Source organism: Panthera tigris, chromosome C2, assembly GCF_018350195.1.
Source record: "Panthera tigris isolate Pti1 chromosome C2, P.tigris_Pti1_mat1.1, whole genome shotgun sequence".
In the NCBI taxonomy this organism is placed as follows: domain Eukaryota; kingdom Metazoa; phylum Chordata; class Mammalia; order Carnivora; family Felidae; genus Panthera; species Panthera tigris.
Window position 1 is genome coordinate 54,749,541 of NC_056668.1, and position 25,876 is coordinate 54,775,416.

General features: G+C 39.2%; 1 protein-coding gene across 1 annotated transcript in view; it reads right to left on the reverse strand.

Annotated features, from left to right (window-relative positions):
• Positions 1-1,205: 1,205 nt before the first annotated feature.
• The window catches only part of MYH15 (myosin heavy chain 15), a 151,515-nt gene continuing 126,844 nt past the window's right edge, over positions 1,206-25,876 (reverse strand). The window contains exons 39-42 of the mRNA XM_007098585.3: positions 25,627-25,731; positions 4,408-4,503; positions 3,365-3,499; positions 1,206-1,329 (exon numbers count right to left, since the gene is read on the reverse strand). Of these exons, the coding sequence (XP_007098647.2) occupies positions 1,315-1,329; positions 3,365-3,499; positions 4,408-4,503; positions 25,627-25,731 (351 nt within the window). The 3' untranslated portion in view covers positions 1,206-1,314. The remainder of the gene's footprint in view (positions 1,330-3,364; positions 3,500-4,407; positions 4,504-25,626; positions 25,732-25,876) is intronic.

The window sequence follows — 25,876 nt, forward strand, 5'->3', positions numbered from 1 at the left end:
TTTGTCAGTAGAAAATGCTCAGAACTACTATCGTCTCCTTACAGTGATGAGGAGGGACAGGTTGAAAGACTAAAGTCAACAAATTCAGGATGGCAGACAACAATGAACTTGGGTCCTTCAATGCTGGTGAGCCTCTAAATTAATCTTGGAGCCACCTGTATGAGTCAGGGTTGGGTCAGAGAGGCACACTGCTGAGAATGCTAGAATAAAGATTTATTATATAGAATCAACCTTACACAAGTCTGGGCATTTGTAAAGAAGTCCATGTCAGGCTGTCCCCTCCGCATCTGGGGATGTACCTTAGGTAGCTGTAGGTCAGCTGTGCTAGTGGTCAGCAAGGAGAGCTGGTTGTGGAGTGACGATGAACTGAAATCCATAAGAAGAAACTGGAATTCATGCCTCTCAGGGCCTCCAAAGGCAATGACAGGGGTGACCTGCAAGAGAAGCTGGTGCCCAGTACCATGGAGCCACACACACACGTAGCTAGGACTCTGAAGCTGAAGGAGGGAGTTTCAGTGCCAGCTCACTCTTTTGGCCTAGGGTAGCATTTGCCAGCTATCACAGTGCCTGGGGCCATACCATGAGTTTAACAGCATAAAATGAACAGCTGCATCTCTACCGCTCCCTCTCAAATGTAGTGAAAATTTCTCTTGTGACCAACTCCAATCCAGAACAAACAGAGAAAGGAAATCCAGGAAATGTACCTCTCGCTTAGCTACATTGGCACAATACAAAGCCAGCATTCCCCCTAACACTAAACTAATCATCTTATATGAGAAGCTGTTTCAGTGTTGAAAAATGCACAGGCATGTAGTCCACCCAGGTATAGATTAGGAGGATTCTTATCTACAAGTTCTAAGTACCTGTGACTATATGTAAATTACAGTGCTAAGAGAAAAGTTGATCAACTCCCACCATTAGTGGCTAAAAATATACTTATCGTTGGAGGAGTCCAGCAAAACTCATTAACTTCAGTAATAACAATTTACTAACATACACTAGGCCTCATCGTCCATGTCTTCCATAAATATTATGCATTAAAAGGCAATAGGTATTTTTTTAACTTGAGAATTTAAAAGACTCTTATCTTTTATGTAAAATGTTTACTTGTATTTGAGGACCAAAAAAATCCCCATTAACCTGGGAAGCAAGGATACTCTATTACATTTTCTAATCACCTTGTTTAAACTGCTTTTTACACCACATAAACATGCTTTTTTTAATGCTTGTTTCAAATGCAACTTAAGTTTTCAGCAATCAAATGGTACCATCCTTGGACTTGTCCAACTTCTGTTTTTCATAAGCAAGGACTGCTTATTCTTCATGAGCCTGAAAAACAATATGAGTGTGTTCTGTGAATTCCTGTGACTTTCATCAGTGGCACACACACCCAGAATCAAGCCCAGTCCCTTCCAGAGTAAGCAGACCTCAGCCAACTCCTCATTAGCTTCAAAGGGATACGGGGAATTGAGGCAATTATGTGCATTACACAAAGCAGACACAGGTAATTCATCTGAAGGAAGTGCTTGGGTACTCTCAATTTTCTGCCTGCCAAGCCTTGCCAGTGAAGGCAGCGCCCTCTACAAAAGAAAAGGAAAGGCTGTGGCCATATTACCACTGGCTCCATAGCTGGGACACACAATTCTACCAGAAAACGTTTTCACTTGGTTTATGACAGTTGAGAGATTTTCAGGCTTTCCGTCTATAAATGGGAAACAATTAGTCATTGCACTGCCAAGGATGGTTTTCCTATTCATCTTGGGCCTCTCAGAAGCAATTTCTGCTTCACTCATTTTATTCTTTGTTGGAAACAACTGTGACAAAGTCGAATACATTACATCTGTTTTGCAGCCCTTTTGACCTCCTACAGCTGAGTGCAAATGTAGCCTGTGTGAGGCATTTCCCCAAACAAAACTATTATGTGCAGTTGAGGGGCAGGCATATTGGTTTATATGCACCCAAAACCAATGCCATTACCCTCTCAAATTGTGGTCAGAGTTCAAACCATTCAAGTGGACCTTTGCACATAGGCCTTATCCCTAAGACAACTATTCAAGCATCAATAAGAAATTTCTGGAGTGTGCCAATGACCCATGCTTCACATATTTAGATCTAAACCTATTCAGTACAACCAACTTTTAGATTCTCCTTCAAAAGAGATTATTTTGACCTCCTTCCAGGTAGTATTTATTATGGGCAACCCTATTTATTTATCTTGCAGAGTTATTAGTAATTCATTTATAAGAAGACCAGGCAGGTACCAAATTTTTAAAAATGAAATGGTGGCTCTCTGTGCTAGAGACTGTACTAAGTGTTTTATAGGCATTCCATAAAGGACAGCTAATGTCTTATCTAATGTTCTTTAGTTCATTTCTCCTAAAGCTAGACCTTATTTAAACACCCTGTGTTCCTGGAAAATCTAATAAGAAAGCTGAGCTTCCTTTGGTCTCAATGTTAGTATAACACCAAAATTCATATATTGAAATCTCAATCCCCATAGTGACGGTGTTAGGAGGTGGGGCTTTAAGTATGAGGGTGGAGTTCTCATGAATGGAATCAGTGCCTTATAAAAAAAAATCCCCAGAGAGCTCCCCCCTCCCACCCCTACTCTTTCACTATGTGAAGACACATTGAGAAAAGGGCTATGAGGAAGTGGCCCTCACCCAGATATTGAATCTGCCAGCACCATGATCCTGAACTGTGAGAAATGTTTGTTGTTTATAAGCCACCCAGGCTCTGGCATTCTGTTATAGTAACCTGAACACACCTGGACAAGCCCACTGTTCAATGGTCTTTGTCATGCTGCCACTTTGCTGGTAAAGTTAGGGTAGTGCCCGTACCATGGGATCAGAATAGTAGTGTCATAACCCACAGATATGGAAATATCCTTTCTCCCTGCTTTAGGACAGAACCAGGAGTAAAGCTAGAAAAGACAAGTGCATTTATTCTCCACTGCCTCAACTTTAAACCTCACCCCCCAGGTCTCCATACTGATTCAGTATAAAGTCATGTACTTGTCTACCTAGAAAGACTTCTCTTGGAGTTTCAAGCAGATCCATCTTTCAAACTTTTTAAATTATCTTTGTTCTCTGGACTTCTGACTGTTCTATAAAAGTGAATCTAGGACCTGGAATTAAGAGTCTACAAGTTCACCTGGAATTAAGAATTTGAGAAGTATAAATACAATGTGCATTCCACCCAAATGCTTAGCACTTCATATTACCTGGACAAGGAGAATTTAGTAAATAGGGAAGACTTTAAAGGGAAGGGGATGGGAAACAAAGAGATTTCTTGTTCTACTCGTTGTATGACATGAACCCTAAACACACACACTTTAAGAATTAGAGTTGAATATCTGACATACCTTTTTTGTAAACTCTTTTGCTTTCAACTTGAGTTTATTGACTTGGGATTCTGCTATCTCTGCCCTTTCCTTAGCTTCATTCAACTCGTGTTGCTGCTTCTTATACTTGGAAAAATATTGATTGGCTTGTGCTTCCTATAAAAATAAAAAAAATGAAAAAAATATCCCTGTGCTTACATAGTCATTTTCTCTGCTTTGACATGAGAAAGTTGAAAAATGTGTGAAAGGAATATAAACTTCTGAGTGTTGAATGGAATATATTTTGGTATGATATGATATATAAGGATTCAGACTTTCTAGCAGGCATGATATCCATTTTTATAAGCATTGTTTTCTGGAAATTTAGAACCTGCTCAGCACGTTCCACTAATTGGATGTAGTATGGTTTTCATGGGCATCTTATGTGTTAGAAAAACCACAATTGTTTTGCAAACAGCTAAACATCCTAGTTTACCTCTGAGTGAAGGGGGCTTATCTTTAAAATTATATGTCAACAAGTAATTATTACATATAGCAGTTTTAGGCAAAATTATTGAAATAATTCAAAACCCCTGAAGAGATATTATTAGATATATATTATTAGATATAAGCCAATATATACATTACTTATGAATTACATTCTATGTAGCTATGAGTTGGCAACCAGCATTGGCAAGTACATTTCAAATGATGACAGTTTTGGCCAGAGTTATGTCGAGGCTGTGAAACCACTCACCTAAGGATTTTTAGGGTGAGGAAGGCCCCAGGGTGACTATCTGGCCAAAAATTTGCCATCCCAAACGACATCATGTTTTTACTTGACTCATTTTTTGCAATGCACATATCTGAGCGTAACCACAAGGTTGATGGTGAAAGCTCTGGCTCCCCGAAGGAAAAAGTAACAATTTTTTGAGCATGGGTGATAATTCTAGTCTGAGAAAAACTAGAAAATGAACAGACTTTAAGCTGAGCTGGTCCTCTCTGACAAAGTGCTTACCTATCTCCATAAATCAAAAACAATGGCTGGGAAATCCATGAGGCTGTAATGGCTGCCAGGTACTTACTGCTGCCTCCATTTGCTGCTTGTAACTTTGTACTTTTAGCTGAAGTTTATCCATCAGAGTCTGCATCCTACTCAGATTTTTCTTGTCATCCTCTGCCTGAAATGCATAGATAGGTATATGAAAGTGATTTGAATGATCCAGCAGTCTGCATTGGGAGTAGCCTCATGTGAGAAAATAAAAGGAAATTTATTATTTTAATTTTGGAGAGGGAGAGGGAGAGAGGGAGACAGAGAATCTGAAGCAGACTGCACTGTCAGCACAGAGCCTGACATGGGACTCAAACCCACAGACTATGAGATCATGACCTGAGCCCAAGTCAGACACTCAACTGACTGAGCTACCCATGTGTCTTGGTTAGGAACTTTACTAAATAACTTGAGTTGTGATTTGAGAAATGGGTCTTACTTTACTTATTGTAAGTTCTCAGAAATTAGCAATGACAGTCACTTCTTCTAACAGTCCTCCCATCCTAACCAAGCTACACCAGCCTGTGGTTTCTCAGTAGGAATGAAGTACCATTATAACAGAAGCTGTGTGTACAAAACTAGAAACCAATCCTCTCCTGCCACTAATCAAACCAACTCTTCCCCCTTGAACTTTCTAATTGACTCTTCGTTTTGGATAATGGAATTATAGAAAGGTAAGTCTTCTGGAATTGTGGTGCAGGCATCAGCAGAGAGTGAGGAAAATTCTATGAACTGTGGGGACCTTGGTGTGTACATTCTCACTGCTTCCATTGCAATCCAGGCTTGGGATGGACAAAAGAAATCTAGTAGGATAGTGTTTCTTAGCTGTGCTCTACAGAGCCCTGGGTGTTCTGAGGAAATAGGAGGGGAGAGATACACAGGTAGGAAAGTCTCTGCATATCCCCCACTTTCTCATGCCCTTTTAAGTAGAGTATCTCCACTTTGGAGCTGTTGAACTTTCCAAAATAAGACCATCTCAGTTGGCTTGTGGTTGAAATACTGATTTTTTTTTTAAAGTTTTTTTTTGTGAGAGAGACAGAAACAGTGTAAATGGGGGAGGGCAGAGAAAGAGGGAGGGAGAGAATCCCTAGCTGCCAGCACAGAGCCCAATGTGGGGCTTGAACTCATGAAACTAGGGGATCATAACCTGAGCCAAAATAAAGAGTCAGAAACTTAACCAACTGAGCCACCCAGGTTCCCCAAGATACTGATTTAATCAAGGTCTGCCTCCTGCTACTCAAATGATTTTCCTGTTTTCATATTACTTGTTTCATCAAATGTCAACTCCTTTGGTGACTTTCATAGTCTTTCTACTGCCCTTCCACTGCTTTCCACAAACTTCCTCCATTCCAATTAAACTCATCTATTACCTCATAGTTCTCTTATTCCCTCCTCTGTAAGTTTAGTCAATATCTCCGCTTGGACACTGTACCGAGGAAAGAGATAGAAATGTCAAGTCTTTCCACAAAAGAGGACTATTTGCTTATCTTAGTACCTGCAGCCTAAGGAAGGCTTCTAATTTAACACACATAAAGGGGCTGACTGCAATGCTCTCCAGAGACATGAAAGGCTGGTAGGCATCATATTCACACTTGCCCTCTGCCTCACTCCAGGTTGCTATCTCTCAGAAAGGAGGCTTGTGCATGTTTAGTGCCCTGGTTTGTGGATGCTCCCCAGAAAATACCCCATGAAGGCATGACTCTGGTGGCCAGTGGTACTTATGTTCATGGGTCCCATAGGGCTGCAACAAATAGTGCTTAGCCAGCTGACCCCTCCCCTGCCATGTCACAATACAGAAGCAGAATACTGAAATGCCATCTTTCTGTCAGACTAATTCATATATCTTAGTAGCTGTCACTAAGAAGCTGGCTTCTAATTTAACATACATCAAGGAGCTGACTGCAATACTCAGAGACTGGGCAGGCTATCTTCCCCACTCCAGTTTGCCAGTACTTCCAAGAAAGGAGTTTGTACACAGGTCTGGTGTCCTGGATTTTGTAGCTGCTGCCCAGAGGACACATCCCTTGATAGCCGGGCTCTGGTGACCAGCAGGGCTTGTGTTCACAGGTCCAATGGTATGGCACAAAGAAACAGTTGTTAAATGGCTATCACCCCAAGGCTCAGCAGAAATAAAACAGAAATGGCCATCTCCCAGTCTTCGCCTAGAAGAGGTATATATGCATATTTTAAAAGCTCCTAGGAGGTTCCGGAAGATGGCGGCGTAGGAGGACGCGGGGCTCACAGCGCGTCCTGCCGATCACTTAGATTCCACCTACACCTGCCTAAAGAACCCAGAAAACCGCCAGAGGATTAGCAGAAGGGAGTCTCCGGAGTCAAGCGCAGACCAGAGGCCCACGGAAGAGGGTAGGAAGGGCGGCGAGGCGGTGCGCGCTCCACGGACTGGCGGGAGGGAGCCGGGGCGGAGGGGCGGCTCGCCAGCCAAGCAGAGCCCCCGAGTCGGGCTGGCAAAAGCGGAGGGGCCGGACAGACTGTGTTCCGACAGCAAGCGCGACTTAGCGTCTGGGAGGTCATAAGTTAACAGCTCTGCGCGGAAAGCGGGAAGGCTGGAGGACAAAGGGAGGGAGAGCTGCTGAGCCCCCGGACGGCAGAGCTCAGCTTGGCGGGGAACAAAGGCGCCAGCGCCATCTCCCCCGCCCATCCCCCAGCCAAAATCCCAAAGGGAACCAGTTCCTGCCAGGGAACTTGCTCGCTCCGCGCAAACACCCAACTCTGTGCTTCTGTGGAGCCAAACCTCCGGCAGCGGATCTGACTCCCTCCCGCTGCCACAGGGCTCCTCCTGAAGTGGATCACCTAAGGAGAAGCGAGCTAAGCCTGCCCCTCCAGCCCCCGTGCACCTTGCCTACCCACCCCAGCTAATACGCCAGATCCCCAGCAACACAAGCCTGGCAGTGTGCAAGTAGCCCAGACGGGACACGCCACCCCACAGTGAATCCCGCCCCTAGGAGAGGGGAAGAGAAGGCACACACCAGTCTGACTGTGGCCCCAGCAGTGGGCTGGGGGCAGACATCGGGTCGGACTGCGGCCCCGCCCACTAACTCCAGTTATACACCACAGCACAGGGGAAGTGCACTGCAGGTCCTCACCACGCCAGGGACTCTCCAAAATGACCAAACGGAAGAATTCCCCTCAGAAGAATCTCCAGGAAATAACAACAGCTAATGAACTGATCAAAAAGGATTTAAATAATATAACAGAAAGTGAATTTAGAATAATAGTCATAAAATTAATCGCTGGGCTTGAAAACAGTATACAGGACAGCAGAGAATCTCTTGCCACAAAGATCGAGGGACTAAGGAACAGTCACGAGGAGTTGAAAAACGCTTTAAACGAATTGCAAAACAAAATGGAATCCACGATGGCTCGGCTTGAAGAGGCAGAGGAGAGAATAGGTGAACTAGAAGATAAAGTTATGGAGAAAGAGGAAGCTGAAAGAAAGAGAGATAAAAAAATCCAGGAGTATGAGGGGAAAATTAGAGAACTAAGTGATACACTAAAAAAAAATAATATACGCATAATTGGTATCCCAGAGGAGGAAGAGAGAGGGAAGGGTGCTGAAGGGGTACTTGAACAAATTATAGCTGAGAACTTCCCTGAACTGGGGAAGGAAAAAGGCATTGAAATCCAAGAGGCACAGAGAACTCCCTTCAGACGTAACTTGAATCGATCTTCTGCACGACATATCATAGTGAAACTGGCAAAATACAAGGATAAAGAGAAAATTCTGAAAGCAGCAAGGGATAAATGTGCCCTCACATATAAAGGGAGACCTATAAGACTCGTGACTGATCTCTCCTTTGAAACTTGGCAGGCCAGAAAGGCTTGGCACGATATCTACAGTGTGCTAAACAGAAAAAATATGCAGCCGAGAATCCTTTATCCAGCAAGTCTGACATTTAGAATAGAAGGAGAGATAAAGGTCTTCCCAAACAAACAAAAACTGAAGGAATTTGTCACCACGAAACCAGCCCTACAAGAGATCCTAAGGGGGATCCTGTGAGACAAAGTACCAGAGACATCACTACAAGCATAAAACATACAGACATCACAATGACTCTAAACCCATATCTTTCTATAATAACACTGAATGTAAATGGATTAAATGCGCCAACTAAAAGACATAGGGTATCAGAATGGATAAAAAAACAAGACCCATCTATTTGCTGTCTACAAGAGACTCATTTTAGATCTGAGGACACCTTTAGATTGAGAGTGAGGGGATGGAGAACTATTTATCATGCTCCTGGAAGCCAAAAGAAAGCTGGAGTAGCCATACTTATATCAGACAAACTAGACTTTAAATTAAAGGCTGTAACAAGAGATGAAGAAGGGCATTATATAATAATCACAGGGTCTATCCACCAGGAAGAGCTAACTATTATAAATGTCTATGCGCCAAATACCCGAGCCCCCAGATATATAAAACAATTACTCATAAACATAAGCAACCTTATTGATAAGAATGTGGTCATTGCAGGGGACTTTAACACCCCACTTACAGAAATGGATAGATCATCTAGACACACAGTCAATAAAGAAACAAGGGCCCTGAATGATACATTGGATCAGATGGACTTGACAGATATATTTAGAACTCTGCATCCCAAAGCAACAGAATATACTTTCTTCTCGAGTGTACATGGAACATTCTCCAAGATAGATCATATACTGGGTCACAAAACAGCCCTTCATAAGTATACAAGAATTGAAATTATACCATGCATACTTTCAGACCACAATGCTATGAAGCTTGAAATCAACCACAGGAAAAAGTCTGGAAAACCTCCAAAAGCATGGAGGTTAAAGAACACCCTACTAACGAATGAGTGGGTCAACCAGGCAATTAGAGAAGAAATTAAAACATATATGGAAACAAACGAAAATGAAAATACAACAATCCAAACGCTCTGGGATGCAGCGAAGGCAGTCCTGAGAGGAAAATACATTGCAATCCAGGCCTATCTCAAGAAACAAGAAAAATCCCAAATACAAAATCTAACAGCACACCTAAAGGAAATAGAAGCAGAACAGCAAAGGCAGCCTAAACCCAGCAGAAGAAGAGAAATAATAAAGATCAGAGCAGAAATAAACAATATAGAATCTAAAAAAACTGTAGAGCAGATCAACGAAACCAAGAGTTGGTTTTTTGAAAAAATAAACAAAATTGACAAACCTCTAGCCAGGCTTCTCAAAAAGAAAAGGGAGATGACCCAAATAGATAAAATCATGAATGAAAATGGAATGATTACAACCAATCCCTCAGAGATACAAACAATTATCAGGGAATACTATGAAAAATTATATGCCAGCAAATTGGACAACCTGGAAGAAATGGACAAATTTCTAAACACCCACACTCTTCCAAAACTCAATCAGGAGGAAATAGAAAGCTTGAACAGACCCATAACCAGCGAAGAAATTGAATCGGTTATCAAAAATCTCCCAACAAATAAGAGTCCAGGACCAGATGGCTTCCCAGGGGAGTTCTACCAGACATTTAAAGCAGAGATAATACCTATCCTTCTCAAGCTATTCCAAGAAATAGAAAGGGAAGGAAAACTTCCAGACTCATTCTATGAAGCCAGTATTACTTTGATTCCTAAACCAGACAGAGACCCAGTAAAAAAAGAGAACTATAGGCCAATATCCCTGATGAATATGGATGCAAAAATTCTTAATAAGATACTAGCAAATCGAATTCAACAGCATATAAAAAGAATTATTCACCATGATCAAGTGGGATTCATTCCTGGGATGCAGGGCTGGTTCAACATTCGCAAATCGATCAACGTGATACATCACATTAACAAAAAAAAAGAGAAGAACCATATGATCCTGTCAATCGATGCAGAAAAGGCCTTTGACAAAATCCAGCACCCTTTCTTAATAAAAACCCTTGAGAAAGTCGGGATAGAAGGAACATACTTAAAGATCATAAAGGCCATTTATGAAAAGCCCACAGCTAACATCATCCTCAACGGGGAAAAACTGAGAGCTTTTTCCCTGAGATCAGGGACACGACAGGGATGCCCACTGTCACCGCTGCTGTTTAATATAGTGCTGGAAGTTCTAGCATCAGCAATCAGACAACAAAAGGAAATCAAAGGCATCAAAATTGGCAAAGATGAAGTCAAGCTTTCGCTTTTTGCAGATGACATGATATTATACATGGAAAATCCGATAGACTCCACCAAAAGTCTGCTAGAACTGATACATGAATTCAGCAAAGTTGCAGGATACAAAATCAACGTGCAGAAATCAGTTGCATTCTTATACACTAACAATGAAGCAACAGAAAGACAAATGAAGAAACTGATCCCATTCACAATTGCACCAAGAAGCATAAAATACCTAGGAATAAATCTAACCAAAGATGTAAAAGATCTGTATGCTGAAAACTATAGAAAGCTTATGCAGGTAATTGAAGAAGATATAAAGAAATGGAAAGACATTCCCTGCTCATGGATTGGAAGAATAAATATTGTCAAAATGTCAATACTACCCAAAGCTATCTACACATTCAATGCAATCCCAATCAAAATTGCACCAGCATTCTTCTCGAAACTAGAACAAGCAATCCTAAAATTCATATGGAACCACAAAAGGCCCCGAATAGCCAAAGTAATTTTGAAGAAGAAGACCAAAGCAGGAGGCATCACAATCCCAGACTTTAGCCTCTACTACAAAGCTGTCATCATCAAGACAGCATGGTATTGGCATAAAAACAGACACATAGACCAATGGAATAGAATAGAAACCCCAGAACTAGACCCACAAACGTATGGCCAACTCATCTTTGACAAAGCAGGAAAGAACATCCAATGGAAAAAAGACAGTCTCTTTAACAAATGGTGCTGGGAGAACTGGACAGCAACATGCAGAAGGTTGAAACTAGACCACTTTCTCACACCATTCACAAAAATAAACTCAAAATGGATAAAGGACCTGAATGTGAGACAGGAAACCATCAAAACCTTAGAGGAGAAAGCAGGAAAAGACCTCTCTGACCTCAGCCGTAGCAATCTCTTACTCGGCACATCCCCAAAGGTAAGGGAATTAAAAGCAAAAGTGAATTACTGGGACCTTATGAAGATAAAAAGCTTCTGCACAGCAAAGGAAACAACCAACAAAACTAAAAGGCAACCAACGGAATGGGAAAAGATATTTGCAAATGACACATCGGACAAAGGGCTAGTATCCAAAATCTATAAAGAGCTCATCAAACTCCACACCAGAAAAACAAATAACCCAGTGAAGAAATGGGCAGAAAACATGAATAGACACTTCTCTAAAGAAGACATCCGGATGGCCAACAGGCACATGAAAAGATGTTCAACGTCGCTCCTTATCAGGGAAATACAAATCAAAACCACACTCAGATACCACCTCACGCCAGTCAGAGTGGCCAAAATGAAGAAATCAGGAGACTATAGATGCTGGAGAGGATGTGGAGAAACAGGAACCCTCTTGCACTGTTGGTGGGAATGCAAATTGGTGCAGCCGCTCTGGAAAACAGTATGGAGGTTCCTCAGAAAATTAAAAATAGACCTACCCTATGACCCAGCAATAGCACTGCTAGGAATTTATCCAAGGGATACAGGAGTACTGATGCATAGGGGCACCTGTACCCCAATGTTTATAGCGGCACTCTCAACAATAGCCAAATTATGGAAAGAGCCTAAATGTCCATCAACTGATGAATGGATAAAGAAATTGTGGTTTATATACACAATGGAATACTACGTGGCAATGAGAAAAAATGAAATATGGCCTTTTGTAGCAACATGGATGGAACTGGAGAGTGTGATGCTAAGTGAAATAAGCCATACAGAGAAAGACAGATACCATATGGTTTCACTCTTATGTGGATCCTGAGAAACATAACAGAAACCCATGGGGGAGGGGAAGGAAAAAAAAAAAAAAAAAAGAGGTTAGAGTGGGAGAGAGCCAAAGCATTAGAGACTGTTAAAAACTGAGAACAAACTGAGGGTTGATGGGGGGTGGGAGGGAGGGCAGGGTGGGAGGGAGGGCAGGGTGGGTGATGGGTATTGAGGAGGGCACCTTTTGGGATGAGCACTGGGTGTTGTATGGAAACCAATTTGACAGTAAATTTCATATATTAAAAAAAATAAAAATAAAAAAAAATAAAAATAAAAAAAATAAAATAAAATAAAAAATAAAACTGAGGGGAAAAAAAGGAATGATGCCTCAGACATGCTTGTAATTGTCCATCACACAATGTTATTTGAGGAAAATACAGTAATAAAGAATTATTTACTTACAGTTAAAAAAAAATAAATAAAAAATAAAAGCTCCTACCTGAGGATCCAGATTCCAATCAGCCTACATCTAGGTACTGAGATCTGCCCCTTTTGGATACCAATAGGCTAGGACACCCTAAACTATTGGGAGCCACTACGAACAAAGAAGAGGGCTTGGATAATGACAAAGGTTTTAGAAACAACCAAGAGCTAGAGCATTGTTGAACAATAAGGATCATGTCCTACATGAGACCACTCATTCAAGACTGGGAGAGGTAGCTGTTTTACCTAATGCATAGAAATCAATGCAGAAAATCAAAGAAAATGAAGAAACAGAGGAATGGGCTTCAAACAGAAGAGCAAAATAAAATCTCAGAAAAAGAGGTAAGTGATTTACCTGATAAAGAGTTCAAAACAATGGTCATAAAGATGCTCACCAAGCTCAGGAGAACAATGCATGAATGAAGTCAAAATTTCAACAAAGAGAAAATATAAGAAAGTACCAAACAGAATCACAGTAATGAAAAATAAGTGGACGGGGGTGCCTGGGTGGCTCAGTCGGTTAGGCGTCCAACTTCAGCTCAGGTCATGATCTCATGGTTCGTGGGTTTGAGCCCTGCATTGGACTCTGTGCTGACAGCTCAAAGACTGGAGCCTGCTTCAGATTCTGTGTCTCCCTCTCTCTCTGCCCCTCCCCGGCTCACACTCTGTCTCTCTCTCTCAAAAATAAAATAAACATTAAAAAAATTAGAAAAAAAAAAAAGAAAAAGAAGTGGACTGAAAAGTACAACAGAGAGTTCAACATCAAACTAGATGAAGCAGAAGAAAGGATAGTGAACTTGAAGACAGGGCAGGGGAATTCATCTCATCAGAGCAGCAAAAAGATAAAGAATGAAAGAGTGATGGCTTAAGAGACTTATAGAAGAACATCAAGCAGACCAACATTTGCACTCTAAGGGTCCTAGAAGGAGAATAAAGAGAGAAAGGGGCAAAAATTTGAAAAAATAATGGCTGAAAACTTCCCTAACCTGAGGAAAGAAAGAGACATCCAGATCCAGGAAGTTCAGAGACTTCAAATGAAATAAACCCAAAGAGACCCACACCAAAACACATAATACTAAATTGTCAAAGACAAGGAGAGAATCTTAAAAGTAGCAAGAGAAAAACAACTTGTTAACCCCATAGGACTCTATAAGCAGATTTTTCAGCAAAAACTTTCCAGGCCAGAGGGAAAGGTACAATACATTCAAAGTATTGAAAGAAGAAAAAAAAATAAAAACCTGCCAATTAAGAATACTCTACCTGGCAAAGATGTCCTTCAAAACTGAAAAAGAGATAAACAGTGTTCCAGGCAAGCAAAAGCTAAAGGTGTTCAGACCATTAGACTGGCCTTATAAGAAACATTAAAGAAACTTCTATAAACTGAAATGAAAGGGCCCTAATTAGTAACAGGAAAATGAATATACATATATATATGTTGTATATATATTTATATATATACATATATATACATATATATTTATATGTATACACATATATATGTATATATATTTATGTATATATGCATACATATACATATACATGTATATGTCTATATGTATATATATGTATATTTTCAGAATAATATAATGTTTGGTGGTGGGTAAATCACTTATGTATCTAGTATGAAGGTTAAAAGACAAAAATAGTAAAAAATAACTTCCAATATCTGTTAATGAATACACAGGATAAAAATATGTAAATTGTGACATCAACAAACATAAAATGTTGCCAGGGAGGACAGTAAAAATATAGAGCTTTAGAGTGCATCCCAATTGAAGTTTAAAATAGACTATCATAAATACAGTTTGCTTCATGTAAGCTTCATGGTAACCACAAAGCAGAAACCTATAGTAGATACACAAAAGATAAACAGAAAAGAATCTAACCATACTACAGAAAATCACCAAATCAACAAGGAGCAAGAGAAGAAGAAAGTAACAAAGGAATTACAAAACAGCGAGAAAACCAACAAAATGGCAATTACGTGCATACCTATCAATAATTACTTTAAATATAAGTGGACCAAGTTTTCCAATCAAAAGACAGAGTGGTTGAATGGATACAGAAAGGAAACTCATCTAGCTTCTTCCTACAAGACACTTCAGACCTAAAGACACACAGACTAAAAGTTTTAAAGAATGCAACAAGATATTACATGCAAACATTAACCAAATGAAGGTGGGGTACCTATACTTATATCAGACAAAATAGATGTTAAGACAAAGATCTCAATAAGAGGCAAAGGTCATTATATAATGATAAAGGGGTCAATATAACAAGAGGATATAGCAGTTGTGAATATCTATACACCAATATAGGAATATCTACATATATAAAGCAAATGTTAACAGACCTAAAGGGAGAAATAAACAGCAATACAATAAAAGTAGGGAACTTTAATACCCAATTTTTATTAATAGATAGATCAGACTGACAGAAAATCATTCAGGAAACATAATCCTTAAATAAAACATTAGACCAGATGGACTTAACAGACTGTATACATTCCGACCAAAAGGAACAGAATACACATTATTCTCAAGCATGCATATAATATTCCTCAGGATAGATCATATGTTAGGCCACAACACAAGTTTTAATAAATTTAAAAGGATTGAAGTCACATCAAGTATCTTTTCTGACCACAACTGTATGAAACTAGAAATTATAAGAAAAAAAAACCTGGAAAATCCTCAAATGTAGGAAGATTAAACAATATCACTAAACAACCAATGAGTCAAAGAAGAAATCAAAAGAGAAATAAAAAAAATACCTTGAGACAAATGAAAATGGAAATACAACATACCAAAACTTTTGAGATGCAGCAAAGGCAGTTCTGAGAAGGAAATTAATAGTAATAAATTCTACATTAAGAAATGAATAAAGATCTCAAATAAACAATTGGACTTTAGACCTTAAGAAACTAGAAGAAAGAACAAATACCAAAGTTAGCAGAAGGAAGGAAATAACAAAGATCAGAATGAAGATAAATGAAAATAGACTAAAAAGACAATAGAAAAACACCAATGAAACTAAGAGCTATTTTTTTTTAAAGATAAACAAAATTGATAAACGTTTAGCTGGACTCACCGAGAAAAAAAAGAGAAAAGATGCATACAAAAATAGAATGAAAGAGGGGACATTACAACTGATACCACAGAAATACAAAGGATCATAGAAACCACTAAAAACAATTATATGCCAAAAAATTGATAACCTAGAAGAAATGAGTAAATAAATTCAGTAAAGTTGCCAGATTCAAAGTTAATATACATAAATCTGTTGTTTTTCTAGACACTAATAATGAAGTATCAGAAAAAGAAATTAAGAAAACAATTCTAGTTACAAGTGCACCAAAAGAATAAAATAACTAAGAATAAACTCAACCAAGGAGGTAAAAGACCTGTGTACTCTGAGCTATAAAATGTTGATGAAAGTAAATGAAAATAACACAAACAAATGGAAGGATATTCCATGCTCATGGATTGGAAGAATGAATATTGTTAAAATATCCATACTATAGGGGTGCCTGGGTGGCTCAGTTGGTTAAGAGTCCAACTTCAGCTCACATCATGATCTCATGGTTTGTGGTTTCGAGCCCTGCACTGGGCTCTGTCCTGACAGCTCAGAGACTGGAGCCTGCTTCAGATTCTGTCTCCCTCTCTCTCTGCCCCTCCCTGGCTTGTACTCTGTTTCTCTTTTCCTCTCCCCCTCTCCCTCTCTCTGTCTCTGTCTCTCATAAATAAACATCAAAAAAATTTTTAAATATCCATACTGCCCAAAGTAATCTACAGATTTATTCAATAATACTCATTATTAAAACACCAATAGTATTTTTCACAGATCTAGAACAAATAATTCTAAAATTTGTAGAACCACAAAAGACACCAATTAGTCAAATCAATCTTGAGAAAGAATAAAGCTGGAGGTATAATAGTCTCAGATTTCAAGATGTACTACAAAGCTATAATAATCAAAATAGCATGGTACTGGCATGAAAATAAACACATAGATCAAAAGAATAGACTAGGGAGCCCAATAATAAGCTTACATTTATATGGTCAGTTAGTCTATGACAAAAGCAACAAGAACATACAAGGAAGAAAGACAGTCTCTTCAGTAAATAGTGCTGGGAAATCTGGGCCACTACATGCAAAAGAATGAAACTGGGCCACTTTCTTCTTAAAGCATACAAATAAATATACTCCAAACGTATTAAAGACTTAACTGTGAGACCTAAAACAATAAAACTCCTAGAAGAAAACATAGGAAATAGTCTCTTGAATGTTGCCTTAGCAACATATTTATGGATGTGTCTCCTTAGGCAAGGGAAACAAAAGCAAAAAGAAACTATTAGGATTATGCCAAACTAAAAGGCATTTGCACAGCAAAGGAAACCATCAACAAAACAAAAAGACAACCTACTGAGTAGGAGAATATATTTGCAAGTGATATACCTGGTTAAAGGGTTAATATCCAAAATATATAAAGAACTTACATAACTCAATACCCCAAAAATCCAAATAATCTGATGTACAATGGGCAGAGCACCTGAATGCAATAATAATACAAATAATACAAATACTAATTTGCAAAGACATAGGCACCTCTATGTTTACCGCAGCATTATTTACAGAGCAAGATGTAGAAATAGCCTAAGTGTCCATCCATAGATGAATGGATAAAGAAGATATAGTATATGTATATAATGGAATATTACTCAGCCATAAAAAAGATGCAGTCTTACCATTTGCAGCAACATGAATGGACCTAGAGGGTATAATGCTAAGTGAAATAAGAGAAAGACAAACACCATATGGTTTCACTTATAGGTGGAATCTAACAAACAAAATGAACTAACAAAAATAGCAAAAACAGAATCTTAAGTACAGAGAACTGTGGTTCTGAGTGTGTGTGTGTGTGTATGTGTGTGTGTGAAATGAACAAAAAGGGGTAAGGGGAATGGGAGGTACAGGCTTCCAGTTTTGCAATGAATAAGTCATGGGATGAAGACATATACAGATTATAGGTAATATAGTCAGTGGTATTGCAATGGCATGATATGGTGGCAGATGGTAGCTACACTTGTGGAGAACATAGCATTACATCTATAGTTGTCAAATCACTATGTTGTACACGTGAAATGAATATAACATCGTATGTCACTTATATTGCAACAAAAATATTTTAAATAAACAAAATTGATAAACTTTTGGCTAGACTCACCAAGAAAAGAGAGAGAAGACTCAAACAAATAAAATTAGAAATGAAAGAGGAGACATTATAAGTGATACCACAGAAATACAAAGAATCATGAGACTATTATAAACAATTATATGCCCCAAATTTGGATAACCTAAAAGAAATAGATAAATTCTTAGAACATACAACCTACCAAGACTGAATCATGAGTAAAAGGAAATTTGAGGATATCAAAAATACAAGAAACAACAGATGTTGTCAAGGATGTGGGAAAAAGGAAACCTCTTGCACTATTGGTGGGAATGCAAATTGGTGCAGCCATTGTGGAAAATAGTATGGAAGTTGCTAAAAAAATTGAAAATAGAAATATCTTACATTCCAAGAATTGAACTACTTGGTATTTACCCCAAAATACAAGAACACTAATTCAGAGGGATACATGCACCCCTATGTTTACTGCAGCATTATTTACAATAGCCAAACTATGGGAGCAGCTCAAGTGTCCTCTGATAGATGAATGGATAAATAAAATGTGGTGTGTAAAGAAAAAGAAAGGGAGAGAGATAAAAACAAGAAACAGACTCTTAACTATAGAGAACAGTGGTTGCCGGAGGGAGGTGGGTGGAGGGATGGAACTAGGGGATAGGGATTAAAGAGTATAATTATTATGATAAAAAATAAAAATGATAAAAATAAATCAAGTACACCATAAAAAAAATCGTAACAGACAAATTACTAGTGAGGAGATAGGATTAGTAATCAAAAATCTCCCAACAAATAAAAGTCCAAGACCAGGTGGCTTCACTGGTAAATTCTATCAAATGTTTAATGAATAATTAATACCAATCCTTCCCAAATTCTTTTTAAAAAATTGAAGAGGGAACACTTCCAAACTTCTTTTATGAGGAAAGCATTACCTTGATATCAAAACTGAGAGAGAGAGAGAGAGAGAGAGAGAGAGAGAGAAGGAAGAAAAGAAGCAAGCAAGGAAACTGAAAACTACAGGTCAATATCCCTGATGCACATAAATACAAAAATCTTCAACAAAATATTAGCAAACTGAATTCAGCAATACATCAATGAATCCAATAATCAAATTGGATTTATTCCAAGGATGCAAGGATAGTTTGATACCTGCAAATCAATGTGATATACCGCATTAACAAAATGAAAGATGGAAATCATATGAACTTCTGAATACATGAAGAAAAATCATTTGACAAAACTCAACACCCATTCATGATAAAACCTCTCAATAATGTGAATATAGAGGGTTGTATCTCAACATAATAAAGACCATATATGAAAAACACACAGCTAACATCATACTCAATGGAGAAAAGTGGAGAGATTTTCCTCTGAGATTAGGAATGAAACAAAGATGCCTACTGTCACCACTTTTATTCAACATATTACTGGAAGTCCCAGCAGCACAATTAGGCAAGAAAAAGAAATAAAAGGCATCCAAATCAGAAAGGAAGTAAATGGTCTTGATTTGGAGATAATAGTATATGTAACAAAACAAAACAAAAAAAACCCTAAAGACTCAATCAAAAACTGTCATAAATAATAAACCGATTCAGTAAAATTGCAGATGTAAAAGCAACATACAAAAATCGGTTGTGTCTCTGTACACTAATAACAAACTATTCTAAAGAGAATTTGAGAAAACAATCCCATTTACAAATGCATCAAAAAGGATAAAATAGTTAGTAATAAATTTAACCAAAGAAGTGAAAGATCTGTGCTCTGAAAACTGTAAGACATTGATGAAATAAATTTTAGGAGACACAAATAAAATGGAAAGTTATTTTATGCTCAGGGGTTGGAAGAATTAATATTGTTAAAATATCCATATTACCCATAGCAATTTATAGATTCAGCACAGTCCTTATCATAATTTCAATTGTATTTTTCACAGAACAATTTGAAAATTTGTATGGAATCACAAAAGACCTCTAATAGCCAAAAGAATCTTGAGAAGGAAGAAGAACCCTCAAGTCATCATGCTTCCTGATTTCAAACTATAAAACTATAGTAGTCAAAGTATTGACATAAAAACAGACACATAGATCAATGAAACAAAATATAATGTGCGGAAATAAACTCATACACATATGGTCAATTAATTTATGACAAAGGAGCTAAGAATATACAAGGGTAGCCTCCTCAATAAATGGTGCTGGGAAAATTGGACACCCACATGCAAAAGAATGAAACTAGACCACTTTCTTATACTATACACAAAATTAGCTCAAAATGGCTTAAAGCCTTAAATGTAAGATGTGAAACCATGAAACCATAAAACTCCTAGAAGAAAACAGAGGGTAAGCTCCTTGAAATTGGTCTTGGCCATGAAGTTTGGATTTGACATAAAAAACAATGGCAACAGATGTAAAAATAAATAAGTGGGACTGCAGCAAACTAAAAAACCTCTATACAGCAAAGGAAACCTTCAGAAAAATGAAAAGGCAACCTATGGAATAGGAGGAAATATTTTTAAATCACATACCTGAGAAGGGATTAATATCTCAAATACATAAAGAACTCATACAACTGAATAACAAAACAGAACAGGAAACAAAAAATATGCTTTAAAAATGGGCAGAGGAACAGAAACATGCAAAGATGCTCAACATCATTAATTATCAGGGAAATGCAAATCAAAGCAACTATGGGATATCACTTCACACTGTCAGAATCACTATAATCAAAAACTCAAGAAACAAAGGTTGACAAACATGTGGAGAAAAAGGAACCCTCGTGCACTGTTGGTGGGAATGCAAACTAGTACAGACACTGTGGAAAACAGTAGAGAGGTTCTTGAACAAATTAAAGAATAGAGGACTGAATCCAATAATGCCACTACTGGGTATTTATCCAAAGAATATGAAAACACTAATTTGCAAAGATAAATGCAGCTCTATGTTTATTGCAGCATTATTTTTAATAGAAAAAATATGGAAGCAATCCAAGTGTCCAAATAAAGTGTGGATAAAGATGTATATATACATGACAGAATATTACTCAGCCATAAAAAGAATGAAATCTTGCCATTTGCAACAACGTGGATGGATCTAAAGGGTATAATGCTAAGTGAAATAAGTCAGAGAGAGACAAATACCATATGATTTCATTCATATGTAGAATTTCAGAAACAGAACAAACAATAAAGAGACAAATAAAAAAACAGACTCTTAACTATAGAGAACAAACTGGTAGTGACCAGATGGGAGATGGGTAGGGGGAATGGGTGAAATAGGTGAAGGGGATTATTAAGAGTATGCTTATCTCAATGAGCAGTGAGTAATGTATAGAATTGCTGAATCACTATACTGCACACCTGAGACTAATATAACACTATATATTAATTACACTGGAATTTTATTTTTAATTTTTTTTATATTTTATTTAAATCCAAGCTAGTTAACATATAGTGTTGTAATGGTTTCAGGAGTAGAATTTAGTGATTCATCACTTACATATAACACTCAGTGCTCATCCCAACAAGTGCCCTCCTTAATGCCCATCATCCATTTAGTTCCCCCCCAGCATCCTCCAGCAACCCTCAGTTTGTTCTCTGTATTTAAGAGTCTCTTATGGTTTGTGTCCCTCTCAGTTTTTTAGCTTTTCTTTTCCTTCCCCTATGTTCATGTGTTTTGTTTCAAATGAACAGAGGATCTGAAGAGATCTTTTTTCCAAGAAGATATACAAATGGCCAATAGGTACATGGAAAGGTGCTCAACATCACTTACCATCAGGGAAATGCCAATCAAAATCATAATGATATATCAAAAAGACAAGAAATAACAAGTGTTGATGAGAATGTGGAGAAAAGGGAACCCTTGTGCACTACTGTTGGGGATACAAATTGGTGCAGCCATGGTGGAAAACAGTATGGAGCTTCCTCAAAAAATTGAAAACAGAACTACCATATGATTCAGTAATTCCACTTCTGGTTACTGATCTGAAGGAAACAAAATCACTATCTTGAAATACCCCATGTTCATGCCAGCATTATTTACAATAGCCAAGACATGGAAATAACCCTAGTGCTCATCAACAAATGAATGACTAAAGAAAATGTGCTATATGTACAATGGAATATTATTATTCAGCCATAAAAAGAAGGAGGTCCTGCCATTTGCAATCCTTAAGGGCATTATACTAGTGAAAGAAGTCAGAAAAAAACAAATAATGTATGATCTCACCCATATGTAAAATCTAAAAAACCAAACTCACATAAACAAAAAAAAAAAAGAATTGGTGGTTGCCAAAGGCAAGGCTCTATGGGGGTGGGGAAAATGGGTCAAGGTGGTCAAGAAGTACAAAATTCCAGTTATAGGATGAGTAAGTCCTCGGAATGCAATGTTGAACATGGTGACTGCAGTTAACAATATGATGCTGTATATTTGTAAGTTGGTAAGAGAGAAAGTCTTAAAGAGTTCTTAGCACAAGGAAAAAAATTGTAGTTATGTGTGGTGATGGATGTTAACCAAATTTGTGATAATCATTTCACAATGTAAACAAACATCAAATTATTACATTGTACACACAACACTAATGCAATGTTATGTGTCAAGTTTATCTCAATATAAGTAAATATATAAATACATAAGTAAATAAATAAAGCTTTAACCAAGCCATTTCTATGGCCTAGAATACTCCCCCACCCCACCTAAAAGTACAATCTGCCAGTAGATAATTACTCATTTTAAGTTTACTAAGGCAGGGACCAAGATATAAGAAAATGAGATAGGTCTACCTCTTCAATAAAATCTCCTGTTTTCATCTGCCTGTCCCTTTCCCTCCCAGGTTTAAGAAATTTGAAGATTCATAGAATTATGCATGTGTAGAAGTTCTAAAACTAACAGAAGTTTAATTGCTTAAAACCAATTTACTGAGGCAAGTCAATTTTCTGTGTGGTAAAGGAAGCCACAAGGAAGAAAACTGAAGCCTGGAAGTGGTTGCTGATGTTAATGAGCTCCTCCCACTTGAGAAGACAGAGCCTTTGTTAGGCTCAGGCTCACATCTCAGCCCCGAGGCATTACATCACTGTGGTAGCCATGGTTGCGAGTGGCTAAGATTTCCCTTCAAGAAAAGAACTTGCCGTTCAGCAGTGAGGAGGGCACTTACCTGAAAACCTCCAACTGCAGTGCCTTCGGGATCTGCTGTAGCATTTACACTGAGATCACCGCTCCCCAGGCAGCCCCCGGTCAATAACGGCCCAGTGATTACCAGGGTCCAGCCATTTCTGCCCAACATGGGGCTCCTTTCCAGGCAACCTTTGTGCTGGAGACTGCTCAGAGGAGATGGGCTGCAATGTGAAGCTCATAGCCCATCCTCCTTCCTTCACCTTTTCCTTTCATGGATATCAGATTCACATTGTGGTCTAAAGGCTTTCTCTGCCCTGATCCTGCTTGCTCTCCCCTTTGTCTTTCCCAGGTGTTATGTCAGATAAATCTCTTATGCTTCTCAGACTCCATCCTGGCATCTGGTTCCTGGAGAAGCTACCCCAAACTACATTTTGTTTCCTTATCTCTAAAAATGAAGATACTATATCTGTAATTATATTTGTAAGGATTAAATAACATCTATACATAGATCCTTGAATATAGAAAGCAGTGGAAGATAAAATGGAGCAGGTGGATGGGAGGGGGGCAGAAAGACTGTCTGTACCTGTTATAACGGTTGTCAGTCCCTAGTCCTACGTCCTGCTTTATAGCACATTATTCTAGGTACTGAAGAGAGAAAATAGGATGAGTTTCCAAATGCTAGAGGGACATACAGGGGAAGATAAATGCTCAATGGGGACTGGCTATAGAACTATTGTGGCTGGGGTCACACTTGATTCCCTTTCCAATGTAGTAGGATCTTCCCAGAGGATGTTTCCTAGGAAATGAAAACCATATTTATGCCCCTTTCAAAATGACATTTTCAATTGGCACCAATGACGTACTATCACAAAACACCCTGCCTCATAGTCCTGGTGGTTATTTTGATGTTAAAGGAGAACAGATTGGATTGGGCCAGCATCTATCTTGAATATTTCAAAAACAGGTACTGATATCAAGAAATGTGGAGCGCTCTCTAATGTCTCTTTAAAGTCACAGGGCCTAGCTTCATATCTTGTGTTAAATAGGTGCCCAGTAGGTGTTATCTGATTTAACAGCAGAAAAGCATTGCATAATTGAACAGATATACTCTGAGCATTGTGCAGACGCCTGGAAGAAATTAAGAACTGTACTTCCGTACTAGTACAAGGGGAAACAATAAGGCTAGCTCTGTGAAGAAACAAAGATAAAACACAATAGAACAAGAATACAGTCTTTGGGGCAATGAAAACCAAAAAAGTATAGCCTTTGGTGTTTTGTTCTATAATGGACTTGTCTTCAGAGGGGGAAAAATGTCAGTATAATCCACAGGAAACTAAAAAGAAGAAAAACCCAGACATCATTAACAAGCAGCATGTGACTCCCTCAGCGTAGGTGGCTTCCTCACCCCCCTCAAAAGAAGGGTAGAATACCACACCTTTCATGCTCCCAAGGTGTTTACTTCCTTAGCCACACATCCCAGGGGCCCACTCCCCAATGGTATTGTTATAACTAGCATACTCTAAAGAAGTGTCAGACTAACTCTTAGAAAAGTCTCAGAAAAGAACCACTTCTTCAGTAAAGAAGAGCTGTGCAAGGAGCTCATTTCATCTTAATTAGCCCAAGACGATGCTTCTGAAGTGCACCGCGTTCTTGTCAACACTATCCTTCTCGCTGCAAGGAGGGAAGACATTGGCATCTCTAACAACAACTCAGCCTCAGGAACCAGAACCAGGACTGGCAGATCTTGCATTCGTACTGCCAACGTTGCTGTGAAAGCGGGTGCCCGGGAGGAATTTGCCTTTTCGCTGGCATAAGCTGTACGGTGCAGCAGGAGAGGGCCAGGGAGTGACCTCTGGCATCCGTGTTCAACAACTGGCACGTGGGCACCTAGTCTGTGCCAGGAAGATGCTGGGCCGCAGAACAGCACACAGCACAGTGCCTCTGCACTCGCGGATTCAACGGTCCCCTCCGTTTGAAGAAAAGGGAAGAAAGGTTAGAAAATGAAAATGAAGGTGAAGGATTATATTGTTGCTTTAGAAATGCGTTAACTCCTGGTAAGAAGTCTTTCCATCTCTTTTCACTTATTTGCTTGAGACCAACGTTCGCTCACGGAAAAAGAATCTGCCAGCTCCACACGGCCGTATTTAGCAGCTACCACCTGGCACAGGCACCGAACAGAGTCCTCAGTGGCCTGGAGTGCCTGTGCCACCAGAAAATAGGAGCGAGCATGTCCCCTGCTTCGATGTAGCCAGTGTCCCATGTAACACGCTGGCTGAGGAGCCACCCCGACTCTCTGTCAGCCACTTCATTTACACATTGTTCTCACTCAGCCTCTCACAGGAAGGCATCTTTCTGAGAGCACCCCAGACGTTATGTGTGAAAAAATAAGCACGCTATAAATAGCTTTTCCCTTCTAATTGCAACTTGCGCTCACATTTTGCTTCCTGAGAGCTCTGAAAAGGGACCGACCCAAAGCACTAAGAGCACAGGAGCCCTGGGCCTGTCAGTCCATGTCTACCACTGAATGTGAGCACAAAGGTGGGGGAAAGAACAGCAGGAGACCTAGGAGGCCACCCCAGGCTTGAAGGAGCGCGTTGCGCCAGCACACAAACAGGCAGTGGTTTCCCGGAGTACCTGATAGGTCAGGTCTTTGAGGCAGCGCTCCAGCCTGCGGGCTCCCCTCTGGGCCTCCGCGCTGCGACGGATTTCGTCCTCGAGTTCACCTTCCAGTTGTCTCACCTGCAACAAAACCCTGACCTCAGACCGCAGGCTGGCAGCCAGCAAGACGGGATGCCAGTGAATTTGCCAACTGGCGCGATCATTTGAAATAGAGCAAAGTCATCAAGAGTGGGGGCCACTCTCTTTCTGGCAGTGGTTAAACAGG